Source organism: Mesocricetus auratus, unplaced genomic scaffold, assembly GCF_017639785.1.
Source record: "Mesocricetus auratus isolate SY011 unplaced genomic scaffold, BCM_Maur_2.0 Super-Scaffold_100040, whole genome shotgun sequence".
Taxonomy (NCBI): domain Eukaryota; kingdom Metazoa; phylum Chordata; class Mammalia; order Rodentia; family Cricetidae; genus Mesocricetus; species Mesocricetus auratus.
This window is the reverse complement of record NW_024429217.1, coordinates 2367523-2394507: the sequence shown is the minus strand read 5'-3', so window position 1 is coordinate 2394507 and position 26985 is coordinate 2367523. Positions and strand designations below refer to the sequence as shown.

General features: G+C 41.4%; 1 protein-coding gene across 2 annotated transcripts in view; it reads right to left on the bottom strand.

Annotated features, from left to right (window-relative positions):
- The window catches only part of Kbtbd3 (kelch repeat and BTB domain containing 3), a 42774-nt gene that overhangs the window by 7958 nt on the left and 7831 nt on the right, over positions 1–26985 (bottom strand). For both annotated transcript variants that reach the window (XM_005077312.4, XM_013118554.3), the window contains exon 2: positions 9771–10015. In XM_005077312.4, the coding sequence (XP_005077369.1) occupies positions 9771–9991 (221 nt within the window). In that variant the 5' untranslated portion in view covers positions 9992–10015. The remainder of the gene's footprint in view (positions 1–9770; positions 10016–26985) is intronic.

Below are 26985 nucleotides of genomic sequence, written 5' to 3'. Positions count from 1 at the left end.
GGGACAAGGGAACATAATATCCCAAAACCAAGCCACACAAAGCCGCCCCCCCCAAGCCAAACCTATGTTTTTGTGGTAACAACTACTGAGAGATAAGACTGTTCCCCGAAATTTGAATAATCAGGCCAGCTTGGAAATTAAAATTAAGAGACTGGGACTATTTTGAAATGAGGAGAGACAAAAATACAGGTTATTTGGAGGTGTCTGATCAGGGAATAAAATCTACTTTATTGTTTATCATGGTTTCACAAAGCCTACATCTGTGTTGATATTATCAAAAATACTGTGGCTGTTCGAATGACAATGGCTCCATAGGCTCAATACATGTTTGCATACATGGTCCTCAGTTGTTGGAACAATTTGAGAAGGGTTAGAAAGGGTGGCCCTATGGAGGAGGTGCGACAATTCAGGAGATCTGAGGTTTCAAAGGAATGGTGCCATTCCCAGTGTGTTCTCTGCCTCCTGCTTGTGGACTAAGATGTGGAATGCCAGCTCTTCTTGCCAGCATGTCTGCTCTGCCATCACGGACTCTAACTTTCTGACACAAGCCCAATTAGACACTTTCCTTTGTAAGTGATTTTGGTCATGGTTTCTCACCACAGCAATAGAAAAGCAACCAAGACAAATACTTTTGTGTGCTATACCTGAGCTATATATATAAGTACTTGCTTGCACTTGGTGGTGTTGGGGTTGGCTTTTTGCTTAGAGTCTATACCAGAGAGTAAATAAATCTATCAGTGATCTACCTGAAGAATATTAGGGGCTCTTTCAAATAAATAAGGAAAAGAATGATAAACGGATTTTTTACAAGGCTACTCAATACTTCTTAATACAAAGCCACGTAAAAGAATACCTTTAGTCCCAGCACTCGGGAGGCAGAGGCAGGCAGATCTCTGTGAGTTTGAAGCCAGCCTGATCTACAGAGCAAGTTCCAGAATAGGCTCCAAAACAAAACAGAGAAAACCTGATTCGAAAATATATATATGTGTGTGTGTGTGTGTGTGTGTGTGTGTGTGTGCTATATTGTTACACAAGGACCTTCAACAGTGTACGTCAGTTTAGAAATACTAAACAGCAATGGTTATATTATATACTGTTTATATATCGATGTACTCTATTATTGGTTCAATGTAGCATTAAATTCATGGCCCCTAGAGACAGGTATCTCAGTGAGGACATAGCTTCTTCACTTATTGGCTATGTGACAAACAGGAGGTTTTGTTAATAATGAATACGAAAGGTATTCTATTACTACTTACTATTTTCCTGTATCACACATAAATAATAGGAGAACAAATCATGGCTAATGAATCTGAAAAAATGAACTAAAATATTAATTTGCATTTTAATGGGAAGTTTTAAACAGATGCAATATTTTAACTAAAGGAGTATATTTATATAATATATATAAAGGATTATATTTAATATGCTACAAAATAACTCAGGTTACACACTGAAGAAAATCATATCACTATCAACAAAATTACAAAAATAAAGTGATTAAATAAGTTGTTTAGAAGAATAAATGACCTAATAATTGCAAAGTATTAACTGCTATTACGGGGAGAAGGGGAAGGAGGAGAACACCAGGAAACAGGATGGTTGAGAAAGGGGAAGAACAGAGAGGGAGAGCAAGAAAAGGGATATCTTGATTGAGGGAGTCATTATGGGGCTCGAAGAGAAACTTGACACTAAGGTAATTCCCAGGAATCCACAAGGATAACCCCTGCTAATGCCCTAAGCATCAGTGGAGAGGGTGCCTGAACTGGCCTTCCCTGTAATCAGATTGATGACCACCTGAATTATCATCATAGAACCTTCATCCAGCAGATGCAGAGATCCACAGCTAAGCACTGGGCTGAGCTCCCAGAGTCCAGCTGAAGAGGGGGAGGAGCAAAGGTGTCAAAACCAGTTTGGGAAAATCCAATCTTACCTGATCTAGTGAGCAAGATCACTGACTGTGGACTGACAGCAGGGAGCCTGCATAGGACCCTCTGAACGTGGGTGACAGTAGTGTGGCTTGGGCAGTTTGCGGGTCCCACTGGCAGTGGGACCCTACCCTGAGTGAAATGACAGACTCTAGATATCCCCTATGCGGAAGGAATTGGTAATAGGGTAGGAGGATGGGGGGGGGGATGATGGGGAGGTGCGGGAGGAGGAAAGGGAGAGGGAACTGGGATTGACATGTAAAACAAACCATTTAAAATTAAAATAATAAAAAAAGATTTATTAAAAAAAGATTTTATTTCTTATGTGTATGGGTGGTTTGTCTGCATGTATGCATGTCCACAAGTATGTGCCTAATGCCTGTGAAGGACAGAAGAAGGAATCAGATCCTTTGGAACCGGAGTTACAGATATTTAGCAGCTACCTATGGATGCTGGGAACTGAACCTGGCTCCTCTAGAAGATCAGCTGGTGCTCTTAAACACCGAGCTATTCTCCTGCCCCAGGATTCTATGTATTTTTAACTTGATATTAGCTTCTGTACCCTTACAAAAGACACATGTAAGATCAAATTCTTACATTTTATCCTACTTTCTATGTAGTTGACATTTCTCTAAGATTTGTCATGTTAAGTAGTTTTCTGTAACACACGTGATTCCTTTTCGGTTCCAAGATTTTGTATCTTAATCATAATTTTTGTGATGTACTGCATACTTTTCTGATATTTTTATTTTACATTGTCCTTGTAATTAATTTTTTCAAACTACAAATATTATCTATTGACTTATCTTAAGACTATAAATAATTAAATTTCTAGCCACATTTGTACATAATTTCATGTGAGCTATGTATTCATTTAATGAAAGTCAACAAAGGCCTGATCATTTTTGAAGTTTAAAGAAGTCGATTGGGTAAATGTACCACATTTTCTCTATCCATTCTTTGGCTGAGGGGCATCTAGGATGCTTCCAGGTTAGTATTACTCAGCAGAAAAAAAACCAATGCAATCCTGACATTTGAAGGACAATGGATGGAACTAGAAGAAACCATCCTGAGTGAGGTAACCCAGTCAAAAAAGAAAAATATGGTATGTACTCATTCATATATGGTTATTAGACAGGGCAAAGGATTACCAGCCTACAATCCAGACCTCCAGAGAATCTGGGAAACAAGGAGGACCCTAAGAGAGACATACATCGTCCCCCAGAGAAAGGGAAAGGGACAAGAGTTCCTGAGCAAATTGAGAGCATGGGGAGTGGGTGGAGAGAAGTAGGGAACAGAGAAGGGGAGGAGGCCATGAGGAATCAGGAAGACTGGGTCAGGGGAAAAATAGAGGGCAAGAAAAGAGACACCTTAATAGAGGAAGTCATTATAGGTTTAAAGAAAAATCTGGCACTAGGAAAATGTCTAAAGATCCACAAGGATGACTCCAACTAAGAATATAAGCAATAGTGGAAAGGCTACCTTAAATGTCCTTCCCCTATGAGGTTGATGACTACCTTATATGCCATCCTAGAGCCTTCACCCAGTATCTGATGGAAGCAAAAGCAGACACCCACAGCTAAGCACTGAGCTGTACTCCTGGAATCCAGTTGTAGAGAGGGAGGAGGGATGAGCAATGGGGTCAAGACCAGCTAGAGAAACTCACAGAAGCAGCTAGCTGATCAGACCAAGTTATAAAGCTGGGGAACCAGCATTGGACTGAACCAAGCCCTCTGAATGTGGGTATCAGGAAGCCTGGGCAGTCTATGGGACCTCTAACGGTGGAATCAGTATTTATCTCTAGTGCACACATGGACTTTGGGAGTCCACTCCCCATGGAGGGATACTCTCTCAGCCCAGATACATGGGGGAGGGACTAAGAGCTCCCCCAAATGATGTGACAGACTTTCATGATCCCTCATGGAAGACTTCACCCTTCCTGGGGAGTGGCTGGGGGGTGGAGTGGAGTGGGTTGGTGAGGGGCATGGGAAGAAGGGAGGGAGAGGGAACTGGGATTGATATGTAAAATAAGATTGATTCTAAATTAAATAAGTAAAAGAAAATTTAAAGAAACAAAATACATAAAAATAAAGCAGTCTAAAATTAAAAAAGAAAACTATTATCCCATTCTAATAGTAATTTTGAAGATAAAAATCAGACTCAAAAAGCTAGAAGATATGAGGTTCTACTGTGTCATTTACTAATAATGTGAAAATTATTTAACTTTATAATTGATAACTGTTCCTCAGCACGGCATTAAATTACTTGAAGTCTGGGGATTGCACACATGGGAACCTGTCCATCCAGAGACGGTCAACATCTCAGTACTAGTCCCACCTCCACCCATGGGAAGAGGAGAGCCATCAGATTACTGGGCCTGCTTGCACCCACCTGAAGAGAACATTGAACCCATACCCACCAGGAGATGGAGAGATCCAACAGGCACCCACTGGAAGAAGGGATGGGAAGACGACAGTATAAGAACACATTCAACAGAAAGATCAATATGATGCCAACAGTGTCTAGGGACCCCATTCCAGCAAGACCTGAATATCTCAACACAGATGAAGAAGAAAGACCTTAAAAGCAAGACCCTCAAAGAAGAAATGAGAAAATCCCTTAAAGAAATGGAAGAACAAAAAAAATCAAGAAATGGAGGAAAAGAAAAATCAAAAATTGTAAGAAATAAACAAATCTCTTAAAGAAAACAAGGAAAGCAAAGAAAAAACAACCAAACAAGTGAAAGAAACAATTAAAAGAGTGCAAGTCTTAAAAGTTGAAATAGGAACAATAAAAAAAAGTCTAAGGGAAAGCTGGAAATAGAAAACTGGGTAAATGATCAGGAACTACAGATAGCCAACAGAATACAAGAAACAGAAGAAAGAATCTCAGGCATTGAAGATACATAAGGAGAAATTGATTCATCCACCAAAGAAAATCTTAAGTCCAACAAATCCATAACCCAAAATATCCAGGAAATATGGGACAACGTGAAAAGACCAAACATAAGAATAATAGGTATAGAAAAAGGGGAAGAAAACCACCTCTAAGGGCCGGAAAACATATTCCACAAAATCATAGAAGAAAACTTTCCCAACCTAAAGAAAGACATGCCAGTGAAAGGTACAAGAAGCTTACAGAACACCAAATAGAGTGGACTACAAAAAAAAAGTCCCCTCGCCACATAATAATCAAAACACCAAACATACAGAATAAAGAAAAAATATAAAGAGCAGCAAAGGAAAAAAGGCCAAGTAACACATAAAGGCAAACCTATCAGAATTACACCTGACTTCTCCATGGAAACTCTGAAAGTCAGAAGGTCCTGGATAGATGTTCTACAAACACTAAGAGACCCTGGATTCCAACCCAGACTACTATTCCCAGAAAGCTCAATTACTGTAGATGGAGAAAACAATATATTCCATGACAAAATCAGAGTTAAGCATTACATATACACTAATCCAGGTCTACAGAAAGTATTGGGAGGAAAACTCCAACCCAAGGAAGTTAACTACACTCTCAAAAACATAGGCAATAGATAATCTCACTTTACCAACAGCTAAAAGAAAATAAAAGGTGGGGGAGTGAGGATCCACACACAATACCACCACCATTACCACCACCAAATCCAAAACAAACAGGAATGAACAATCAATAGTCGTTAACATCCCTTAATATTAATGGTCTTAATTCACCTATGAAAAGACTCAGGCTAACAGAATGGATACGAAGACAGAATCCATCCTTCTGTTGTATATGAGAAACACACCTCAAATTAAAAGACAGACATTACCTCAGAGTAAAGGGTTGGGAAAAGATTTTCCAATTAAATGGACCCAAGAAACAAGCAGGTGTAGCAATTCTAATATCTAACAAATCAATAAAATACTGGCAAATGGAATCCAAGAACACATTAGAAAACCATCCACCATGATCAAGCAGCCTTCATCCCAGGGAAGCAGGGATGGTTCAACAAACAAAAATACATCAATGTAAACAAACTGAAGAAGAAGAAACACATGATCATCTCACTAGATGATGAAAAAGCCTTTGAAAAATCAAAGACTCCTTCATGATAAAGGTCTTGGAGAGATCAGGGATAACAGCAAACTACGTAACCATAATAAAAGCAAAAGACAGCAAACCAACATCAAACTAAATGGAAACTCAACACAATTCCTCTAAAATCAGGAACAAGACAAGGCTGTCCACTCTCTCCATATCTCTTCAATATTGTAATTGAAGTTCTAGCTAAAAGGAGATCAAGGGGATACAAATTGGAAAGGAAGAAGTCAAAATTTCATTATTTGCAGATGATATGGTAGTTTACATAAGTGACACAAAAAGACTCTACAGATTCAATGCAATCCCCATCAAAAATACTGGCACAATTCTTCACAGACCTTGAAAGAACAACACTCAACTTTAATATGAAAAAAAAAATCAGGATAGCCAAAACAACCCTGTACAATAAAGGAACTTCTGAATGCATCACCATCCATGACTTGAATCTCTATTATAGAGTCATAGTCCTGCAAACAGCTTGGTATTGGCACAAGAATAGGTAGATCAATGGAATTGAATTGAAAACCCTGATATTAACCCATGCATGTACGAACACCTGAATTTTGACAAAGAAGCTAACAGTATACGATGGAAAAAAAGAAAGTATCTTTAACAAATGGTGCTGTCATAACTGGATGCTGGCATATAGAAGACTACAGACAGATCCATGTCCATGCATAAATCTTAAGTCCTAATGGATAAAATAACTAAACATAAATCCAGCCACACTGAACCTCTTAGAAGAGAGGTACCATTGAATGAATTGGTACAGGAGACGCTTCCTGAACATAACACCAGTAGCACAGACACAGATATTGACAATTAAGAAATGGGATCTCCTGAAACTGAGTAGCTTCTGTAAGGCAAAGGACACAGTCAACAGTACAAAATGTCAGCCATCAGAATGGGAAAAGATCTTCACCAACCCCACATCTGACAGTGGGCTGTTTTCCAAAATATACAAAGAAGCTAGCCACCTAAAGACCAAACAATCCTAAGAGGAAGGGGGAGGACAACATGAGGGACCAGGAAGATTCAGTCGGGGGAAGACTAGAGAGCAAGAAAAGAGATACCTTAATAGAGGGAGCCATTATAGGTTTAAAGAGAAATCTGGCTCTAGGGAAATGTCCAGAGATATAGTAGGATGACCCCCAACTAAGAATCTAAGCAATAGGGGAGAGACTTATTTTAAATGCCCTTTCCCTATAATGAGATTGATGGCTACCTTATATGCCCTCATAGAGCCTTCATCCAGTAGCTGATGGAAACAGAAGCAGAGATTCACAGCTAAACACTGAACTGAACTCCTGGAATCCAGTTGCAGAGGGAGGAGTGATGAGCAAAGGGATCAAGATAATGCTGGGGATACCCACAGAAACAGCTGACCTAAGCAAGGGGAACTCATGGACCCCAGATTGATAGCTTGGAAACCAGCATAGGACGGAACCTGGCCCTCTGCATGTGGGTATCATTTAGTAGGCCTGGGAAATCTATCGGGCCCCTGGTAATGGAACTGCATTCATACCTAATGTATGAACGGACATTGGGAGCCCATTCCCCAAAATAGGATACTCTCTCAGCCTAGACACATGGGAGAGGGCCTAGGCCCTGCCCCAAATGATATGTCAGACTTTGATGATCCCCCATTGAAGGCCTCACCCTTTCTATGGAGCAGAAGAGAGATGGGATGGGGGTTACTGGGGCACATGGGAGAATAGGAGGGAGAGGAAACCGGGACTGATACATAAAATAAGATTGCTTCTAATTTAAATAAAAAAGAAAAACTACTATGTGTTAAAGCATTTAAATGCCCAATCATTCCAGCAGTCACTCAAAACAGCCCTTGTTAAACTAAATTGGTCAAAAAAGAAAGCACTGCGAAGCGACAGGTGGGGGACGCAGGGACATTGATATAGGTAGAAAGAGATAAGGCATGGGTATATGGTAACCAGAATACATTATACAGATGTAAAAAAACTGTCAATCAATCAACCTACTAAAATACTAAATTAAAAATAAGTTTGTAAGAGTAGATGCTTGGAAATTCAAATGCTTACATGAACTTGTCATATTAGCTTGAAAACACTGCAGTGAAATCAACTATATATTTAGGATCTTTCTGTGTTTTTCAACGTTACAAAACAAGAACTTTATTGACTAACATTAACTAAATCTAAAATACAATATGCTAAGTATACATTATTTTATTTATAACTTCTATAACCTACATATTAGTCCCTAGTTTTATTTTTAATTTCTTGGTCAACTGTCAGTAGACCTAGGTCTGGAGAAGGTAAGTGATTTACCTAAAGTCACATGACTACTAAGCTGTTGACCTGGGATTTAGATTAGGGCATATATACTAAGAAACTAAGTATTTAACCATTAACTAGATAGATGCCTGTAACCAAAAGGCCACGTTTATAAGGGATGCAAAAAGTTACTGGAAGGAAAGTTGTGTTCAAAATAAGCAGGGAAGACAAAGGTGGCTTGGGAGTAGTACAGTCTAACACCAGGGCCCCAAAGGAGTTCAAAGAATAACTAAGAGTATATGAAGAAACAAAAAGCAGAGATGCAAAGTTACAGTTAAGTAAGCAAACAGCTAATTCAAGAGTGCTGGAGCCTCCCTGGCCAAGGACATTGTGCATTACTGAATTTCAAATTCAAAGTAAAGCCACACAAATATAGGTGTTCAATCAGTAGAAGATGGCAAGAAATGCTTGCAAAACAAAGTCTAGTTTATATAATTTACTATAGTGGCAGTAGTAAGTCTTGAATTACATGTTAATGGAAGTATAGCAGTCTTGAGTTAAATGTGTTGTTTGTTTGTTTGTTTGCTTGTTTGTTTTGGAGACAGGACTTCTCTGTGTAACAGACCCGGCTGTCCTGGAATTTGCTTTGTAGACCAGGCTGGCTTCCAATTTATAGAGATCCATCTGCCTCTGCCTCCCAGGTGATCGGATTAAAGGTGTGGACCACCACTGCCTGGTTAATTACATATTTATAAAAAGCAGGTTTTGAATTAATGACTAAAAACAAAACAGCACAAGGCCCTGGGTTTAGTCCCCAATTTTAAAAAATTGTAAATGCAGTCAGTATAATTCCCATTTTGCTTCACTAAATCTTACACCATTTTTAGCAAATATGTTGAGAGATTAAAACCCTACTTAAATTTTATTTCAGAACTAGACATAATGCAGAATACTGAAGCAAGGATTTGAGTTTACTGCAGTATAACTAGGAGGGCTGACTGCAGGGTGTCAGCAAAAGATACTGGTCTCTCTACTGTCCAGGAGACAATTGCCCCAGTACTATGAAAATATATCAGACCTTAACCTTATGTATCAAAGACCCACTATCATCATGGCAATCCTCTTTCCTCAGCCAGCTGAATGCTGAGATTATAGGCATGATCTACCACATGGGAGATTTCATCCTTCTGGAGAAATTTTAAGTCCTCTGGGCTCGAGTTCCTTCCTGGGGATATGGCATGGACACAACTAAATAATTTTCTTCTTGGTTACTTTCTTTACACTCAGCTTCTATGAACTCCACCCCCCACCCAGAATATCTCAAGGAACTAGTGTTAAAGAACTTTGGGAATGGTGTCTTGGGAAGACTCTATTTTTATAGCTATAGCTTAAGACTCCGTATTCAAGTGCTATTAGTAAATTAGTTATAATTATTAAATATTACTATAGCATGTTAGGGGGCAGTGCAAAATACAATGTAATTTCCACATGTAAAGTCTAAAGCACAGATGGTGTACAGTACCTGAAAAAGTCACTGCATGCCGCCAACACACAACGATGACATGGGATTACTTCTTCTTTCATGATTATTTTGAAATCATAAAAGACATTCTGTTCTCTAAAACTCTGTAGTACACTTAAAATTTTCTGTCCATGATCTTCTGACGCAAGGAAATTCTTTTTCTTCCCAGATGAGATTCCATTCCGTGAACCTTGTTCATTGAAATCATATGAATTATCCATAGCCAATTCCAACTGTTCTTAGAACTGGAATAAAAAAAATTAATGTTGTAGGAAGCTTAGTGAAATTTTCAGTCTTAATTTGCCCTCTTCAAGCTGGCACGATAGCTTATCAGGTAAAAGCTCTTGCCTTGCAAGCCTGGTGACCTAAGTTAGATTCACAGATCTCATATAAAGGGGGAAGAAGAGACCTGACTCCTTAATGGTATCTTCTGACAGCCACATGCTTGTCACACACAGTAATAAAAAAATGAATTTTAAAAAATGTACTCATGGTGTGAAATTATAATATTCAATTTTAGCAATGATAGTAAACTTTAAACATTTGTTTTAATGCTATTTAATAATAAATTATTTTTGAATTTTTATTTGAATTGACAAATGTGTAACTGAGGCCTGATATTTATGGTTATAGGATTGACGATAGAGGTTGTATGAATACCTGTCTTCTTTAGGTCTTTACTACATGCCTCATCTTACTGTTATGAAACAGGTATTATTCCTGAAGCAGGTCTTTTAATATACACCCTATACATCCTGTTCATCTATGCATAATTGAATGGCAAAATTAGGATTAAAATGTTGATGCCGACATACCAACTTCCTATCTTCTAACTCTAACTCTGATCTTCACGAGAGAATTGACTTAAATAAAGAAGGCACCAGAGTTTGGTGGTAGTATTGATTTATGACTGTGGTGTCTGATTGACAATGGCCCACATAGGCTCTTAAGGTGTAGCACTATTAGGAGGTATGGCCTTGTGGGGGATGGTATGGATTCTTTGGAGAAGTGTGTTATTGAGGGTGGGATTTGAGGTTTCAAATGCTCAAGCCAGGCCCAGTGTCACTCTCTCTTCTTGCTGCCTAGCCATCTGGATGTAGAATTCCTGGCTCTTTTCCCAGCACCATGACTGTCTGTGCACTGCCATGTTTCCTGCCACGATGAAAGTGGATTAGGCTTCTTAACTGTAAGCCAGCCCCAATTAAATGTTTTCCTTTATAAGAGTTGTTATGGTCTTGGTGTCTCTTAATGGTACTAGAAACCCTAACTAACACAGTGGCTATTAGAAAGAAAACATTGGTCCCAGGTGACTTACCTTAAAAGCACAAAGAAAAACTGCATATTAATAGTAGTATTGTCAACAGTTGTTCTAAATACAAGGTAAAGAACACAAAACAGAGGGAGACCAGATACATCACTAACCTCCCAAAAAAACTCAGCTCCTAACACAAAAATTAAGGAAACACTAAATTAAGGTTAACATTAATAAACCGGAAGAGTGAGACCTAGAGAAATCAGAGAAACAGAGAAAATGATTTCCTAGTTCCTCTTTTACGATTATTCATTGCTTTCTAAAACCCCCTGACTCCTGGTTGATTAGGACAATCTAGTCCTCTCAGGGTACTGTGGGTTTAGCTGGAGCTTCTAGCTTGGGGCTTTCACAGGACTGTAGTTATTCAAATTACAGGCAGCTAGGCAGCTGTGGTTTGTTATGCCCAGTTTGCAGAATCCCAAAAATCTACCACTGAGGAAGCCACACACCGAAGGGGGGAAAAAAAGGGTTTCTTTTTGTTACAAGCTGCACCGTGAATACTGCCCATTTGGGAACAAGCAGAAACCTGCTTTCTGGCTGAGGGGTGGGGGGGTTAAAAGGAAGGTTAAAAAAAAACTGGATGTCTTCAGATTACAAAGCTTTTATTGTTACATAGGATGAAGCAATAACTGTTTGTTTAGGCAGGATGCAATTAACCAGGAACCTGTAAAGGAAATAAGTTTGTTAATTATCTCCTGAGCCAGGAACTTTTAAAACTTCCAGCTGACAGTTGATCTTCTTTAGGACTGAGAGACACTGACACAGCTGGGGTGTGTTATCTGTCCCCAGGCCTCTGTACCCAGCTCTTTGTTTAGCCTTATCTGTCCGGCTGCCTTTTTGGGAACTCAGAGAGGCTTAAGAGTTTTTCTTTTTCTATTTAGGCTTTTGAAGTCTAAGTTATTAGACTTTTATTAATTTTTCCATTTTAGTCTGAAGTTTGATATCTTCAATATGGCCTCTTCAAGGAAAGGTAAAAATAATAACCACTGAGGAATGAGAGGAGAGGTGGGGTGTAGAGCATTATGATGGGTTTAAAAGAAAAGGGAATGGTTTGTATCACTTTCTCTTTTTGTTTGTTTTTTTTTTTTCATTACATTTTTTATCTACAAGTAAGATTTTTTTATGTGTTAACTAGTTTGGCTGATAAGGCAAAGGAAAGAGGCATCTATAGCTAAAGTTAAATGGAAACCAATGAGAAATAGGCTTTATTCAAAATTGACAAAAGAGGAAACTAAAAAACAAAACACAGAATTTAGCATAAGTGAAACAATGCATGCTAAGTTTTCCTGTTTGATGACAGCTCAAGTAAAAAAGAGTAAACGCAATTAAAAAATGATTTACATTTAATCTTTAAATTTAATTCCAGGTATCTACAACCTCAATATGGATTATATATATGTACTATATATATATAATTTATATATATATATATTATTTTTAAATTTAAATTAGAAACAAGGATGCTTCACGAGTCAATTCCAGGTCCCTCTCCGTTTTCCTCCCCTCCTCCCGTGCCCTCCCCCCCCCCCAGTATCCCCTCATTTCCCCAGGGAGGGTGAGGCCCTCCATGGGGATGTCCATAGTCTGTCATTTCATCCAGGGCAGGGTCTAGACACTTCCCCAAGAGTTCAGGGTGAGAGTGCATCTCTCATTGTCGGATGGGAGTCCAAAGTCCATTTGTATACCCGGGATAAATACTGATCTACTACCCAAGGCTCAATAGGTTACCCTAGGGCTCCTCACTGACACCCACATTCAGGGGGTCTTGATCAGTCCCATGCTGGATTCCCAGGCATCAGTCTGGGATTCAAGAGCTAACACTTGTCAGGTCAAGTGTTTCTGGTGGTTAAACCAGCCCAGTCTTAACCCCTTTGGTCATCAGTCCTCTCTCTCTCTCACTGGATTTCTTGAGTTCAGTTCAGTGCTTAGCCATGGGAGTGTGCCTCTTCTTCCATCAGCCACTGAATGAAGTTTCTGTTTCCCAGACTCTCTGGCCATGGGATTGTAGGCTGGCACTCCCCAGATCTATGTCTAAAATCCATATATGAGAGAGTACATGCCATGTTTCTCTTTTTGTGACTGGGTTACCTCACTCAGGATGGTTTCTTCTACTTTTCGTTTATGTTGATGGTGGTCATGGTGTGTGTGTGTGTGTGTGTGTGTGTGTGTGTGTGTGTGTGTGTGTGTGTGTGTGCGTGCTCCAGCATGCATGTTCCAATAGAACAGACTCGGGTATCTGTCTCCTGACTTCCACCTTTTTAAAAATGAATTTCTTGCTATTTGGCACTATGTACATCAGGGTAGCTGGTCCACAGGCTTCTGGGAATTGTCCTATCTCTGCCTCCTATCTCTTTTTAGGAGCACTAGGGTTATAGGGCCACTTCACATGAGATAAGGATCCAAAGTCAATTTCTCATGCTTGCATGGCAAGTGCTTTACCCACTAAGTCTTCTCTTTGGTCTTTGGTCTCTCAATTATTCTTTTAAGAAATCCAGCAAGGACAAAAGCCTCCACTCCCTGAAGGAACTTGCTACAAGGGAGTCATTCCCCTTATCTCTAGCAAGAGGGACTTGTGGCTCCATTAACTCATTACTGACCTATTAACTTGTCAAGGTCAAGGCTGGCCTCAAGCTCCCTTCTTCGGGCTTACAAGCCCCCTTCCTCCAGTTCCCATTTAACCCTGGAAATCTTTGCCCTGTCTCTTCAACATGCTTTCCTGAGAGATAGCCTTAGCTGTTTGAAATAAACTTTTCCTTTTTCCTCCATGCATCCATCTCATTGGATATAGAAACTTGTTCACTTGAAGCTCATGCTTTCTAGAGCATTCTACCCAAAGCTTAAAGAGTAGTTTTAAAGTCTGGCAGTTGTGGCTCACTTTTTCAATCCTAGCACTTGGGAGGAGATAAGTGGATCTCTGAGTTGGAGGCCAGCTTTGTCTACAGAGCAAGTCACAGAACAGCCAAAGCTACACATTGAAACCCTGTCTCAAAAACAAAACAAAAAACAAAAGTTTTACTTCATAAGATCTTCATAAGACACTGCTTGAGTTACAATAATAGATTGAGATCACAATGTTGGCTGAAGGGCTCAGACCCTCACTCAGCCCCCTGTTTGGGCAGCCATGACAGGCTTTAGAAAAGACCCTGCAAGATGTAGGCCTCTGACTCAGCAACAAGAGATGAGCTCCCAACCTTGCCCTACCTTGCCCTAATCACTAGGAACCAGAAGCCCTCCTTGTGGCAAGGAACCAATCAGAAGTTAGCTGGCGGGCTCTGGATGTGATTTACTGATAACAGTGGAATACAGGGCTTAGCAATCACCCTGGGAGGGCCTATAGGCATAGCAACCTTTCTGCAGCTGCAGCTGACCAATCAACTCAGGACAGGTTGCCCAAGCCTAGAGGTGCACCAATCCTGAGACTGTTGCTATGCAACTAGCAGAGAGCGACCCCCACTCCCTTTGCTCTACCCCAATATATTCCCTGCCCACTGTTGCTCAAGGTCCCTCCTGCTTCACTCCATGTTTTGGATGGACAGGGGAACCTGAGTTAATCTGTAAATTGAACACTCTTTGCTTTTGCATTGGATTGGGTCTCTTGGTGATATTGGGGTTGAGAGTTTGGGCACAACATTGGCTCACTTTGGATTCAAGGAGACTTAATTGTCAGGTCTAAAGGAAACTCCAATTTCCCAAACTGCAACAGGCAGTCCACAGTCCAGAAAGGAGCTCAAGTTGATCTACAAGACGATTTCTAGTGGCAAGATTGAAAACTTGTCACACCAGATCCATCTGCCAAAGTCATGTCCCTTACCTCTGGCAGAAGGAACATATGGCTGCCTATCCGCACATCAAAAGTACACGCTGGCCTCAGGTGCTCTCAGTATCTTAAGTGCTTTCATACATTTTTAAGTCCCACACTACCGTCCGTCCTAGCCATTCTCATCTCCTCCTCTACCCTAAACTTCTTCCAGCTCATGGGGCTTCCCTCAATATCCATGCCCCCACTACTCCTTGCAAGCCACTTGAGGCACAGGAGTGGCAAGGCTTTCCCCTGAGGTCCTCCAACTGCCAGGTTCCATCAGAACATTAACTGCCCTAAGGGCTGCACCGAGCCCTTACCCTACAGAGAAAAAAGCCCAAGCTCTGGACCTGAAATCCCATAAATCCCCACCTAGGAACACTTCGCCCTGAAAAGGTCCACCACCACACCCCTCTCAGAAGAAACTGAATATATATAAGCTGTAAGGATTCAGGCATTATGCTGGCCTGGCAGATTGCACTCAGGCTACTGGTAAGCCCAAGCTTCCATGGCTGTATAGTCTGTATGGAGGTACAAAGGACCCCTTTAAAAGATAGACTCTGCCTACTTACACTCTTTCCTGTTATCTTCCCCACGGTCTCCCTGGGGCAGACAGGACTTTTCCTGTCTCCCTCTTCTCTTCTGTCCTCTCTCTGTCTCTTTACCTCTTTCCTTCCCCTTCCCTCCCCTTTATAATAATAAAACTGCTCACTTAAGCTCCGTCTGCCTGGCATATTTGTGTCTGTTTCCTGCCTAGGTTACCCTGGCCTATCATGGAATCTGCCAAGGTTCCCCACACAAGGCTCCCCTTATGCATTATAATAAGTTAAGCTCCACCTTCTGTTCAGTTCCCTGCTGTTTCTAGCCTGAGCAAAGGCAGCCACTCTCCTGGTTTTCTCCCTCCCAATAAATCTCTTGTGTCTGTTGTACTGTGTGGCTTTATAGTATCCCCTGACTGCCAGGATACCTTTCCATCTGAGATGTAATGCTTACATTTGATGCCAAAAGCCGGCAAAGGCTCTCCTAGTGCTTGAGAGTATCCCGCATGGCCTAAGCATCACTGAGACCCTATCCATCATTTCCAATCCACCCATAACAGACTCACCTTTGGGTTCACTGACTGCTCAGCACCCCATCCATCAATGACAATTAGGTAAGTTTCCCCTTTGCTTGGTGTAAGCATTTCTGAGTCTGAGTAAGTGACCGCTGGGTATCTGACACTCCTCTGGTACTCCTGGAGGTGGAGGAGTGCCCAGTCATAGTCTTTAAGGCTACAGCTGGCCCTCTTTACCTGGCCCCGTCCCCCACCCTTGGAGGTGCATTCCTGCAGTTTCCTTGGGCATGACCAGGCTGTTGTGTCCCTCCCCCTTCTTCCAGCTTCCCTTCAGAGCTGTCTGTAACTGCACAGCTCCCCTAGGCCCTCGAGGCTTTTGTGCTCTGTTTTCCAACCCTGTCCTGTGGCTGAGACCCCCTTCTTAGAGCTCTGTTTTTGTCCTTGCCTTCTGCTCTCCACGAAAGCCCTGGTACCCGGCTCCAAGTTTCTTTGGCTTAGGCAGGCTAAGGCCCTGATTCCCGTTGAGTGTGGTGATAACCCACTAAAGGGCTTGGTCCATATTTGGTCCTCTCTGAGTGCTGGGGATGCCCATGACTATAAGCTGCAGTGACATTTTCCTTCACTCTCATCCATGGGAATGTGTCTATACCACCTCGTTCCCCCTTATAATGCCTCGAAGAAAATCTCTAGCCTTTGTACTTGGCATCTGACCTGAAGGGCCCTAAATTTACTCTATTTGCATTCAAATTTGGCTTCATACTACTTAGATAATGAATCCAAAGGGCTACCTAATGGCACCCTACATCCTAATAGTATTTGGAAACTTTACAAATACTGTTAAATGATCTGGGAAATAGAGATTCCCTATTCCCTATTTTTTTCTTTTCTCTGCTCCAAGCCCTGTCTGTTTTTGTCTGGTCCCCCAACCCCCATACACACACTGATAAATGTCCTGTTTTTTAAATTACCAGTTGACGGATCCATAAGTTTGTTGCAAAGTGGGAACCAGAAGCCAGACCTACTAGATGGGGAGAAAGCAAAAGAGTAGGCCAGTTGCAACATGCAGGCATTCTGCAAATACTCTTCACTGGTTGTGTGTCTCAGCTCCCTCCTGCAGTGCCCTTTCTATAGCCAGAGCTCAAATATTTCCTATCTCTAAGGCTTCTTTGCTCTCAGCTTATTGGATTCAGTTTTATAGGAATTCAAGTATCGTTTAGGTATGAGTGGCATTTGACTGTTGTTTTATGCTGTCCCACTTCAATTTAAAGTTGGCTTTGGAATTGGGGTATGGGTTATGCCCCCTACTCCAAGCACACTTGTTTAAAAGGTTTCCTCCAAGAATCTCTGTCCCATATCAGGCAAGCCATCTGACTATGTGACAGAGAAAAGAGAGGAAAACAAACGAACAGTCTATTTCCAGTAGGGACTATTGCTACTCATCTCATACTCTTGGTTTTGGTTTAACACTCTAAAACTTTTGCTAAGGTATAAATCTTATCTCAAGATTTATAAACCATCATACCCAGTATGCCTAAAACTCTGTAAATTCTGTAACAAAAGGTTGGTTTAAAACTCATAACCCCAGGGTTGATGGTTAAAAATCTATACAAAGGTAATCTTAAAGGAAACATGTGGCTTGCTGTCATCTCAGCTGTTGTACCTACAATAAGAAGGATGGATTTTGTCAGCTGATCACACTCACATGTTGATTAAAAGACCCCACATAACGTAAGTCAAGCAAGGGAAAACAACTCCTCCTAGCTATGAGGTCCAAATGAAATGATTCTTCCACTATTTTCGATCATATTAACAAGCCTCCCCCCTCACTGCCCTCAACCCACAGTCCCTCACCTTCCTCTCCAGCATTTCTGGCTTCCCTTTCTCTCTCCTCAGTGACAGGCTGTCCACCCAGTCAGGACTGAGGCAGTCCCCAACAAAGAACCCTGAATGAAATTACAGTATTCCAAGTGGGCATCATTGCTCAGGATGAATTTGTAACTTACCTCCTGGCTGGCCTTCACAAGATCATCCTTAAACTGGTAAACCATGAAAAAATCCAAAAGGTCATTCAGGACAAACATGAAAACCTATATTAATTCCTAGAGTGCCTTACAAAGGTCCTCTTAGAATATACCAATCTGGACCTTGAGATGCCAGATAGAAAACAACTCCTTATGACCCACTGCTCCCAGAGTTTCCTTGATATTAGGGCCTAATTTAAATGTCCAGAGAAAGGACCCGTGACTCTGCAGGCAGAAGTTTTAGCAGTGGCCTTTAAGGAGTGCCATGGGAGAAAAGAAAAAGCCTGAAAGAAATATACTTGATTCTGGCTGAGGCCTTTTGAGTGGCTATAGCAACCACGTAGGCTACCTAGCCTCTCAAAGTCTAAGAACCTCCGGGTCCCTGTTTTAAAGACAGTCAGGTCACTGGGCCTGGGCCCGATTGAACCCATGTAAACCTCTCGAACCATGCCCAAGCTGCCATCAAGAAGGGTAGTGGGGTGTTGATTGGTCCATGTCCCTCGAGGCATGGGGACATCAAGCTCAGGTGGTGCTTCAGATGACCTCCTAGGTTTGGCCATAGGCAACTGAGGGGGGCTGGGTTCCCTTGGTCTGACCACTGCCATCTCTGACTGGGAGCCGTGAGTAGATATTACAGTATCAGTATCTCTCTCCTGGTCACTGGGGCCACCTACTTAGTCCTGATGGAGTTTTAGGGAGTACCTCTCCTTGTTCCTCTATTGTCAAGAGTAGGGGAACAGCCTTACCAAACCACACCAAATGTATCACCCAGACTCCATATCTCCCCTCTCCTGTCAGGGGACTTAAACCTCTTATCTCTGACCTCTAAGAATCTTCTGTACCCCATTTCTTCACACTTTAGTACCCCCATATACCTGGAGAAAAAAATAGAACCTACTGTTGTAATTTTAAAAAGTGGCTCAAGAAAGAAAGATACTATGCAACAGAGCTCAAATGGAGGGGGTTTTTATTAAGGGGAAAGGGAAGAGGGGAGACTGGCCTCTGGGGACTGGAACATAGAAGGAGGGATGGGAACAGACAAGAGAGATGAAGAGAAAGAGAGAGGGATGGGTGGGAGGTGGGCAGGACCCTTTTCAAAGGGAACATTCTGAATAGGCACAGGTGCTCTTAGTGGCAGCAGTTGAGGACTTGTCAGAAGTCCAAAGGTAGGCTAGTACAAATGCCTAAGTACTAACACATACCCCTTGGCCAGGATCTCTGACTTACCAACTCAACAGTGTGTCCCCTTCACCCCATAGCAACCCAGCCCACACTCTACTCTCCACCATCCCCTCAGAGACCTCCCATTTCTCTGTCCTAGACTTCAAGGATGCCTTCTTTTCCTTATGTCTTGATTCCTGGTCACAAATTATCGTTGCCTTTACTGGGACCAACCCAGATACTCATCTTTCCACCCACCTCTCCTGAACTAGGGGTTCTGGAATATTCCACATCTATTTGGCCAGGCTCTAGTCTCTGACTTCTCTCTCGTATCTTAGCTCCATGCTGGAAGTCTCACAGCTTCTCTATGCCCTCCTGGACTTCTCTCTTGCCACCCAGCTCCCAAACAGAGCTTACAGAGACTCCCTCAAGCAGAGTTTGCTTTGTGACTCTTCTTTCTTCCTCCTGGACTTGGCTTTTATTAAAGCCTCCCTGTTACCATAAACAGCTTGACCTCAGTACATTTTGATGACCCAAACTGGCATGCTTAACTTTCAAGGGTAGCAACTTCGGTCACTACACAAACAACTGATCTGAAAATCTTTTATAGCTAAACTTGCTGTCTCCTGTATTTCTTTCTAACTACACCTGTCTGGGGTAGCTCTTACATATGAATGTTTATTGTCCAAGAGACCCCCAACTTTAACCAAGAACCTGTCCTAATAGGGTCAGGAAATTACTCTATCAGGGTATCAAACGCTGACTCATTTTCCCATAACTCCCTTATTTATTTCTTCTTCACTGGGGCTTACCCTCATCCCTGTTTTTTCTATTTCTGTGTGATAATTCCTGTCCTGAAAAAAAATTTAAAAAAAGAAAAAGAATATGTAACAAAAAGGGCTTGACTTCCACCCACACCCAGGACAGAGGGCAGAGGTGAGCACCGGGTCCCCATCTTAGACCGGAATTCCTCCTCCACTTGCCCTCTCTCAGATCCCCCGCTTGGGGACTACAGCCAGGTCAACTTGACCCCGGAACAGACAACCAAGCTACCAGGAGCCTGAAAGAGAGCTAGTCCACTCCCCCCACCCCCACTCAGGGCAGAGGGCAGAGGCCAGAGAGCAGAGGCCAGAGAATATTGGATTTGCTTGCACACACCGAAAGGGAACCCTAGTCGCCGACCCACCAGGAGAGGAAGAGACTCTTTCTAAACGTACTGGAAGAAGTGATGGGGAAGAGTCAAAGTAAGAACACACTCAGCAACCGAAAAACAAATATGACACCACCAGAGTCTAGAGATTCTACACCAGCAAGACCTGAACACTCCAGTGCAGATGAAGCAGAAGGGAATGAACTTAAAACCACCTTCATGAAAATGATAGAAGCCCTCAAAGAGGATGTGAGAAAATCCCTTAAGGAAATGGAAGAAAAAACAAACCAAAAAAAAATGCAAGGAACAAGAAAAAAAATCCAACAAATGCAAGAAAGGGAGGAAAACATGAAGCAAAAATTACAAGAAACAATTCAAGCAGTGCAAGGGTTGAAAGCGGACATGGAGACAATAAAATAAACACAGTCTGAAGGAATGCTGGAAATAGAAAAACTGGGAAACAGTCAGGTACTACAGATACAAAACTAACAAAATACAAGAGATGCAAGACAGAATCTCAGGTGTTGAAGACACACTAGGAGAAATAGATTCATCAATCAAAGAAAATCTTAAGTCCAACAAATCCCTAACACAAAATATCCAGGAAATATGGGACACCGTGAAAAGACCAAACCTAAGAAGGTATAGAAGAAGGTGAAGAAACCCAACTTTAAGGGACAGAAAATATATTCAACAAAATCATAGAAGAAAACTTGCCCAACCTAAAAAAAAAAATGCCAATGAAGGTACAAGAAGCCTTAGAGAACACCAAATAGAGTGGACCACTAAAGGAAGATCCCTTGTCGCATAATAATCAAGACCCCAAGCATACAAAATAAAGAAAGAATACTTAGAGCAGGTAAGGAAAAAGATCAAATAACATATAAAGGAAAACCTATAAGAATTACACCTGACTTCTCCATGGAAACTCTGATAGCCAAAAAGACTTGAATAGATATTCTATCAACACTAAGAGACCACAGATGCCAGCCCAGACTACTATACCCAGCAAGGCTTCCAGTCACAATAGATGGAGAAAACAAGATATTCTATGACGAAACTATATTTAAACAATACATATACGCTAACCTAGCCCTAAAGAAAGTTTTGGAAGGAAAACTCCAGTCCAAGGAATTTAACTACAATCAGAAAAACATAGGAAATAGATAATCCCACTTTACCAACACCCAAAAGAGGAAAGTAGTGGAAATTCACATACAATTCCACCAAGAACAACCATTCCAAAACAAACCAGAACAAGCAATAAAGGTCATTAATATCCCTCAATATTAATGGTCATAATTCTCCCATAAAAAAGCACAGGCTAAAAGAATGGATTCAAAGACAGAACCTATCCTTCTGCTGCATACAAGAAACACACCTCAGCCTCAAAGACAGACATTACCTCAGAGTTAAAGGTTGGGAAAAGATTTTCCAATCAAATGGTCCCAAGAAACAAGCAGGGGTAGCAATCCTAATACGTAACAAATTAGACTTTAAACTAAAATCAATCAAAAGAGAGGAAGGAGGTCATTTCATCCTCATCACAGGAAAAATCCACCATGATGAAGTCTCAATTCTGAACAACTATGGCCCAAATACAAACACATCCACATTCGTAAGAGAAATATTACTAAAACTCAAATCACACATAGTACCTCATACACTTATAGTGGGAGACTTCAAGACCCCACTGTCACCACTAGATAGGACTACTAGACAGAAACTTAACAAAGAAACAAAGAAACTAATAGAAGTTATGACCCAATTGAGTTTGACAGACATCTATAGAACATTCCATCCAAACACAAAAGAATATACCTTCTTCTCAGCGCCACATGGAACCTTCTGAAAAACTGACCACATACTTGGCAACATAGCAAATCTCAACAGGTAGAAAAACTTGGAATAACTCCATATATCTTATCAGACCACCATGCTTTAAAGTTAGAGTTCAACAAAAACACAAATTGCAGAAACCCTACAAACTCATGGAAATTGAGTAATGTGCAATTGCACCACTCCTGGGTCAAAGAAGAAATTAAAGACTTCCAAGAATTCAATGAGAATGAAGACACAACATATCCAAATTTATGGGACACTTTGAAAGCAGTGCTAAGAGGAAAGTTCATAGCACTAAGTGCCCACATGAAGAAACTGGAGAACAGTTACACTAGAGAATTAACAGCACAGCTGAAATCTCCAGAAAAATGATGCATACTCACCCTGGTGGAGTAGACCCCAGGAAATAATCAAATTGAGAGCTTAAATAAATAAAGCAGAAATTAGGAAAACAATACAAAGAATCAATGTAACAAAGAGTTGGTTTTTTGAGAAAATCAACAAAATAGACAAACCTTTATCCAAAATCACCAAATGGCAGAATGTGAACATGCAAATTAACAAAATCAGAAATGAAAAGGGGGACATAACAACAGACACTGAGGAAATCTAGAGAATCATCAGGACATACTTTGAAAACCTGTACTCCACAAAATTAAAAAATTTAAAGGAAATGGACAACTTCCTGGACATATATCACTTGCCAAAATTAAATCAAGAACAGATAAGCAATTTAACTAGACCTATGACACCTAAGGAAATAGAAGCAGGCATCAAGTCTCCCAACCGAAAAAAGCCCAGGCCCAGATGGCTTCAGTGCAGAATTTTACCAGAAATTCAAGGAACAGCTTATACCAAATCTCCTCAAAGTATTCCATGCAATAGAAGCAAAAGGGTCTTTGCCCAAACTATTTTTACGAGGCTTCAATAACATTGATACCAAAGACACACAAAGACACAACTAAGAAAGAACTTCACACCAAAATCCCTCAGGAAAATTGATGCAAAAATACTCAATAAAATACTGGCAAATCGGATCCAAGAACACTTGAGAAAACACATCCACCATGATCAAGTAGGCTTCATCCCAGGGATGCAGGGATGGTTCAACATATGAACATCTATCAATGTAATCCACCATATAAACAAGCTGAGAAACAAAAATCTCATGATCATCTTACTAGATGCTGCAAAAGCCTTTGACAAAATCTAACACCCATTCATGATAAAGGTCTTGGAGAGATCTGGGATAACAGGAACATACCTCAACATAATAAAAGTTATATACAGCTAACCAACAGCCAACATCAAACTGAATGGAGTGAAACTCAGGCAATTCCTCTAAAATCAGGAACAAGACAAGGCTGTCCACTCTCCCCATACCTCTTCAATATTGTACTTGAAGTTCTAGTTAGAGCAATAAGACAGCAAAAGGAGACCAAGGAGATAACAAATTGGAAAGGAAGAGGTAAAACTTTCACTATTTGCAGATGATATGATAGTTTACATAAGTGACACAAAGAACTTTACCAGGGAACTCTTAAAACTGATTAATACCGCAGCAAAGTAGTAGGATACATGATCAACTCAAGAAAATCAGTAGCCCTACTATATACAGACGATAAAAGGGCTGAGAAAGAAATCAGAGAAACATCACCCTTTACAATTGCCACAAACAACATAAAATACTTTGGTGGTAATGCTAATCAAACAAGTGAAAGACTTGTATCGCAAGAACTTTGAGTCTTTAAAGAAAGAAATTAAAGAAGACTCCAGAAAATGGAAAGATCTCCCATGCTCTTGGATAGATAGGATCAAAGTAGTAAAAATGGCAATCCTGCTAAAAGCAATCTACAGACTCAATGCAATCCCCATTAAAATCCCAGCACAATTCTTCACAAACTTTGAAAGAACAATTCTCAACTTTATATGGAAAAGTAAAAAACCCAGGATAACCAAGACAACCCTGCTCAACAAAGCAGCATCTGGAAGCATCACCATCCCTGACTTCAACCTCTAATAATAGAGCTATTGTAGGGAAAAGGGACCAGTCAAAGAAACACACGCTGAGCAGAGCCAAAGAAACACACTTTGGCCCTGCAACCAGAACCAAAGAAATGTACCCTGACGCTGAAACCAGTGCCAAAGGAACATACTTTGTCCCGGGAATCAGAGTCAGTGAAAGAAATGCACCCTGGCCCTAAAATTGGAGCCAAAAGACTAAAAAGGACCAGAGGAAAAAACACCCTTTGGCCATGAAACCAGAGCCAAATCTGACCTAATCCTGTGCAGAAAACTAACCAATCCTCGAGCACAGCTCTAGCCAATCTGAGCTCAGCACTGAAATCAGACCAATCCCTACCCTGGAAAAAGTTCCCTGCCCCCAAGAATCCCTATATAAACCCTGTGTATGTTCAGCTTGGCTGGTCCAGCTGCTTCCTTCCAATAAACCCCTTTGACCAGGTTTGAGTGAAGATCTACTTTTGCAGTGGTGGTGGAGCAGAGGCAACCCTGGGCAGAGCAGAGCAGAGCGAGCAGGGCTGTAACACTTTTTGTTCAGAAAAACTTCCCTTGGCATAGCACCGCTTTCCGCTCTCCTTGGAGCAGAGCTGAACAATAGCAACTTTGCCCGAGAAACCCCTTGCGGAGCAAAACTGCTACACTGGGTGAGCATCGCCAGCTGGAAGACCAGAGCCGATATGCTGGGTTTCCCTGAGGCAAGGCTGTAAGCTGCTAAGCTTACTACAACCTGTGGTGGTCCTTGGCTCCCAAGATCCAGGATACCTTTCCACCTGAGCTATGTAACACTCAGTATTCTGTGACTCCCGAGTGCCAGAATACCGGACCCATCCTTGATCCGCCCAAAATGCTTATAGTCCTGAAAACAGCTTGGTATTAGCACAAAAATAGACAGGTAGACCAATGGAATCAAATCCAACACTCTGAAATTAATCCACAAACCTATGAACAGCTGATTTTCGACAAAGAAGCTAAAATTATACAACGGAAAAAAGATAGCATCTTCAACAAATGGTGCTGACATAACTGGATATTGGTATGTAGAAGACTGCAGATAGATCCATGTCTATTGCCATGTACAAAACGTAAGTCCAAATGGATCAAAGACCTCAACATAAATCTAGCCACCTGTTAGAAGAGAAAGCGGGAGGTACCCTTGAATGAATTGGTACAGGAGACCCCTTCCTGAACATAACACCAGTAGCACAGACAGTGAGATCAACAATTAATAAATGGGACTTCCTGAAACTGAGTAGCTTCTGTAAGGCAAAGGACAAAAAGGCAACCCACATATTGGGAAAAGACATTCACTAACCCCACATCTGACAGTGGGCTGATCTCCAAAATTTACAAAAACTCAAGAAGCTACTTTCCAAAACACCAAAGGACCCAATTAAAAAGTGGGGGACTGAACTAAATAGAGAATTCTCAATAGAGGTGTCTAAAATGGCTGAGAGACACTTAAGAAAGTGCTCAATATCCTTAGTCATTAGGGAAATGCAAATCAAAACAACCCTGAGATATCATCTTACTCCTGTCAGAATGGCTAAAACCAAAAACACCAATGGCAGCTTATGCTGGAGAGGATGTGGAGAAAGGGGAACACTCGTCCATTGCTAATGGGAGTACAAACTTGTATAGCCACTTTGGAAATCATTATGGAGATTCCTCATGAAAATGGGAATCAGTCTACCACAAGACCCAGCAACTCCACTCTTAGGCATATATCCAAAAGATGCCCATTCATACAACAATGATATCTGTTCCACTATGTTCATAGCAGCATTATTTGTAATAGCCAGAACCTGGAAGCAACCTAGATGCCCCTCTACTGAAAAGTGGATAGAGAAAATGTGGTACATTTACACAATGGAGTACTATTCAGCGGGAAAAAAAAACAATGGAATCTTGAAATTTGCAGGCAAATGGATGGCACTAGAAGAAACCATCCTGAGTCAGGTAACCCAGTTGCAAAAAGAGAAACATGGTATGTACTCACTCATATAAGGATTTTAGACATGGATCAGGGGAGTGTAAGCCTACAGTCCTAGGGACAGTGAGTCTGAGCAACAGGGAGTTTCCCAGGAAATATGCATTATACCTCAGAGAAGTGGAAAGGGGCAAGATCTCCTGAGCAGACTGGGACCATGGCAGAGAGGAGAGGGAACCAGGAAAAGAGAGGGGGATAAGAGGAGGGGAGAAGAAGAAATGGGGGAGCAGTAAGGCTGAGTCGGGGTAAGAATAGAGGAGACCAGGATGAGAGATATCATAATGGTTGGAGCCATTATAGGTTTGAGGAGAGAACTAACAGTAGTGAGATTTCCAGAGACCAACAAGGATAACGCCAACTGGACAACTAAGTAATAGCAGAGAGACTATATTAATAGCCCGTAACTGATGATAAGGTTGGTGACTACCTTATGTGACATCCTAGAACCTTCATCCTGTGACTGATAGAAGCAGAGACAGACACTCACAGCTAAACACTGAACTGACCCCCTGGAATCCAGTAACAGAGAAGGAGGAGTGAGGAGCAAAGGGGTCATGACCACCGTGCTGGTGAAACCCACAAAGAGCTGACTGGACAAGCGAGAGGTCTTGAACCCTAGACTGATGGCTAAGAGGCCAACAGGGGACTGATCCAGACTCCATGAATGTAGTGTCAGTGAGGAGGCCTCAGAAATCTCTGGGGCTTTGGGTAGTAGATTAGTATTCACCATGGCATACAAATGAACTTTGGGAGCCCATTCCACATGGAGGGATGCTCTCTCAGCCTGGACACATGGGGAAGGGCCAAGGTCCTGCCCTGGATGAAATGACAGACTGTGGAGATGTCCCCAAGGAGGGCCTCACCCTC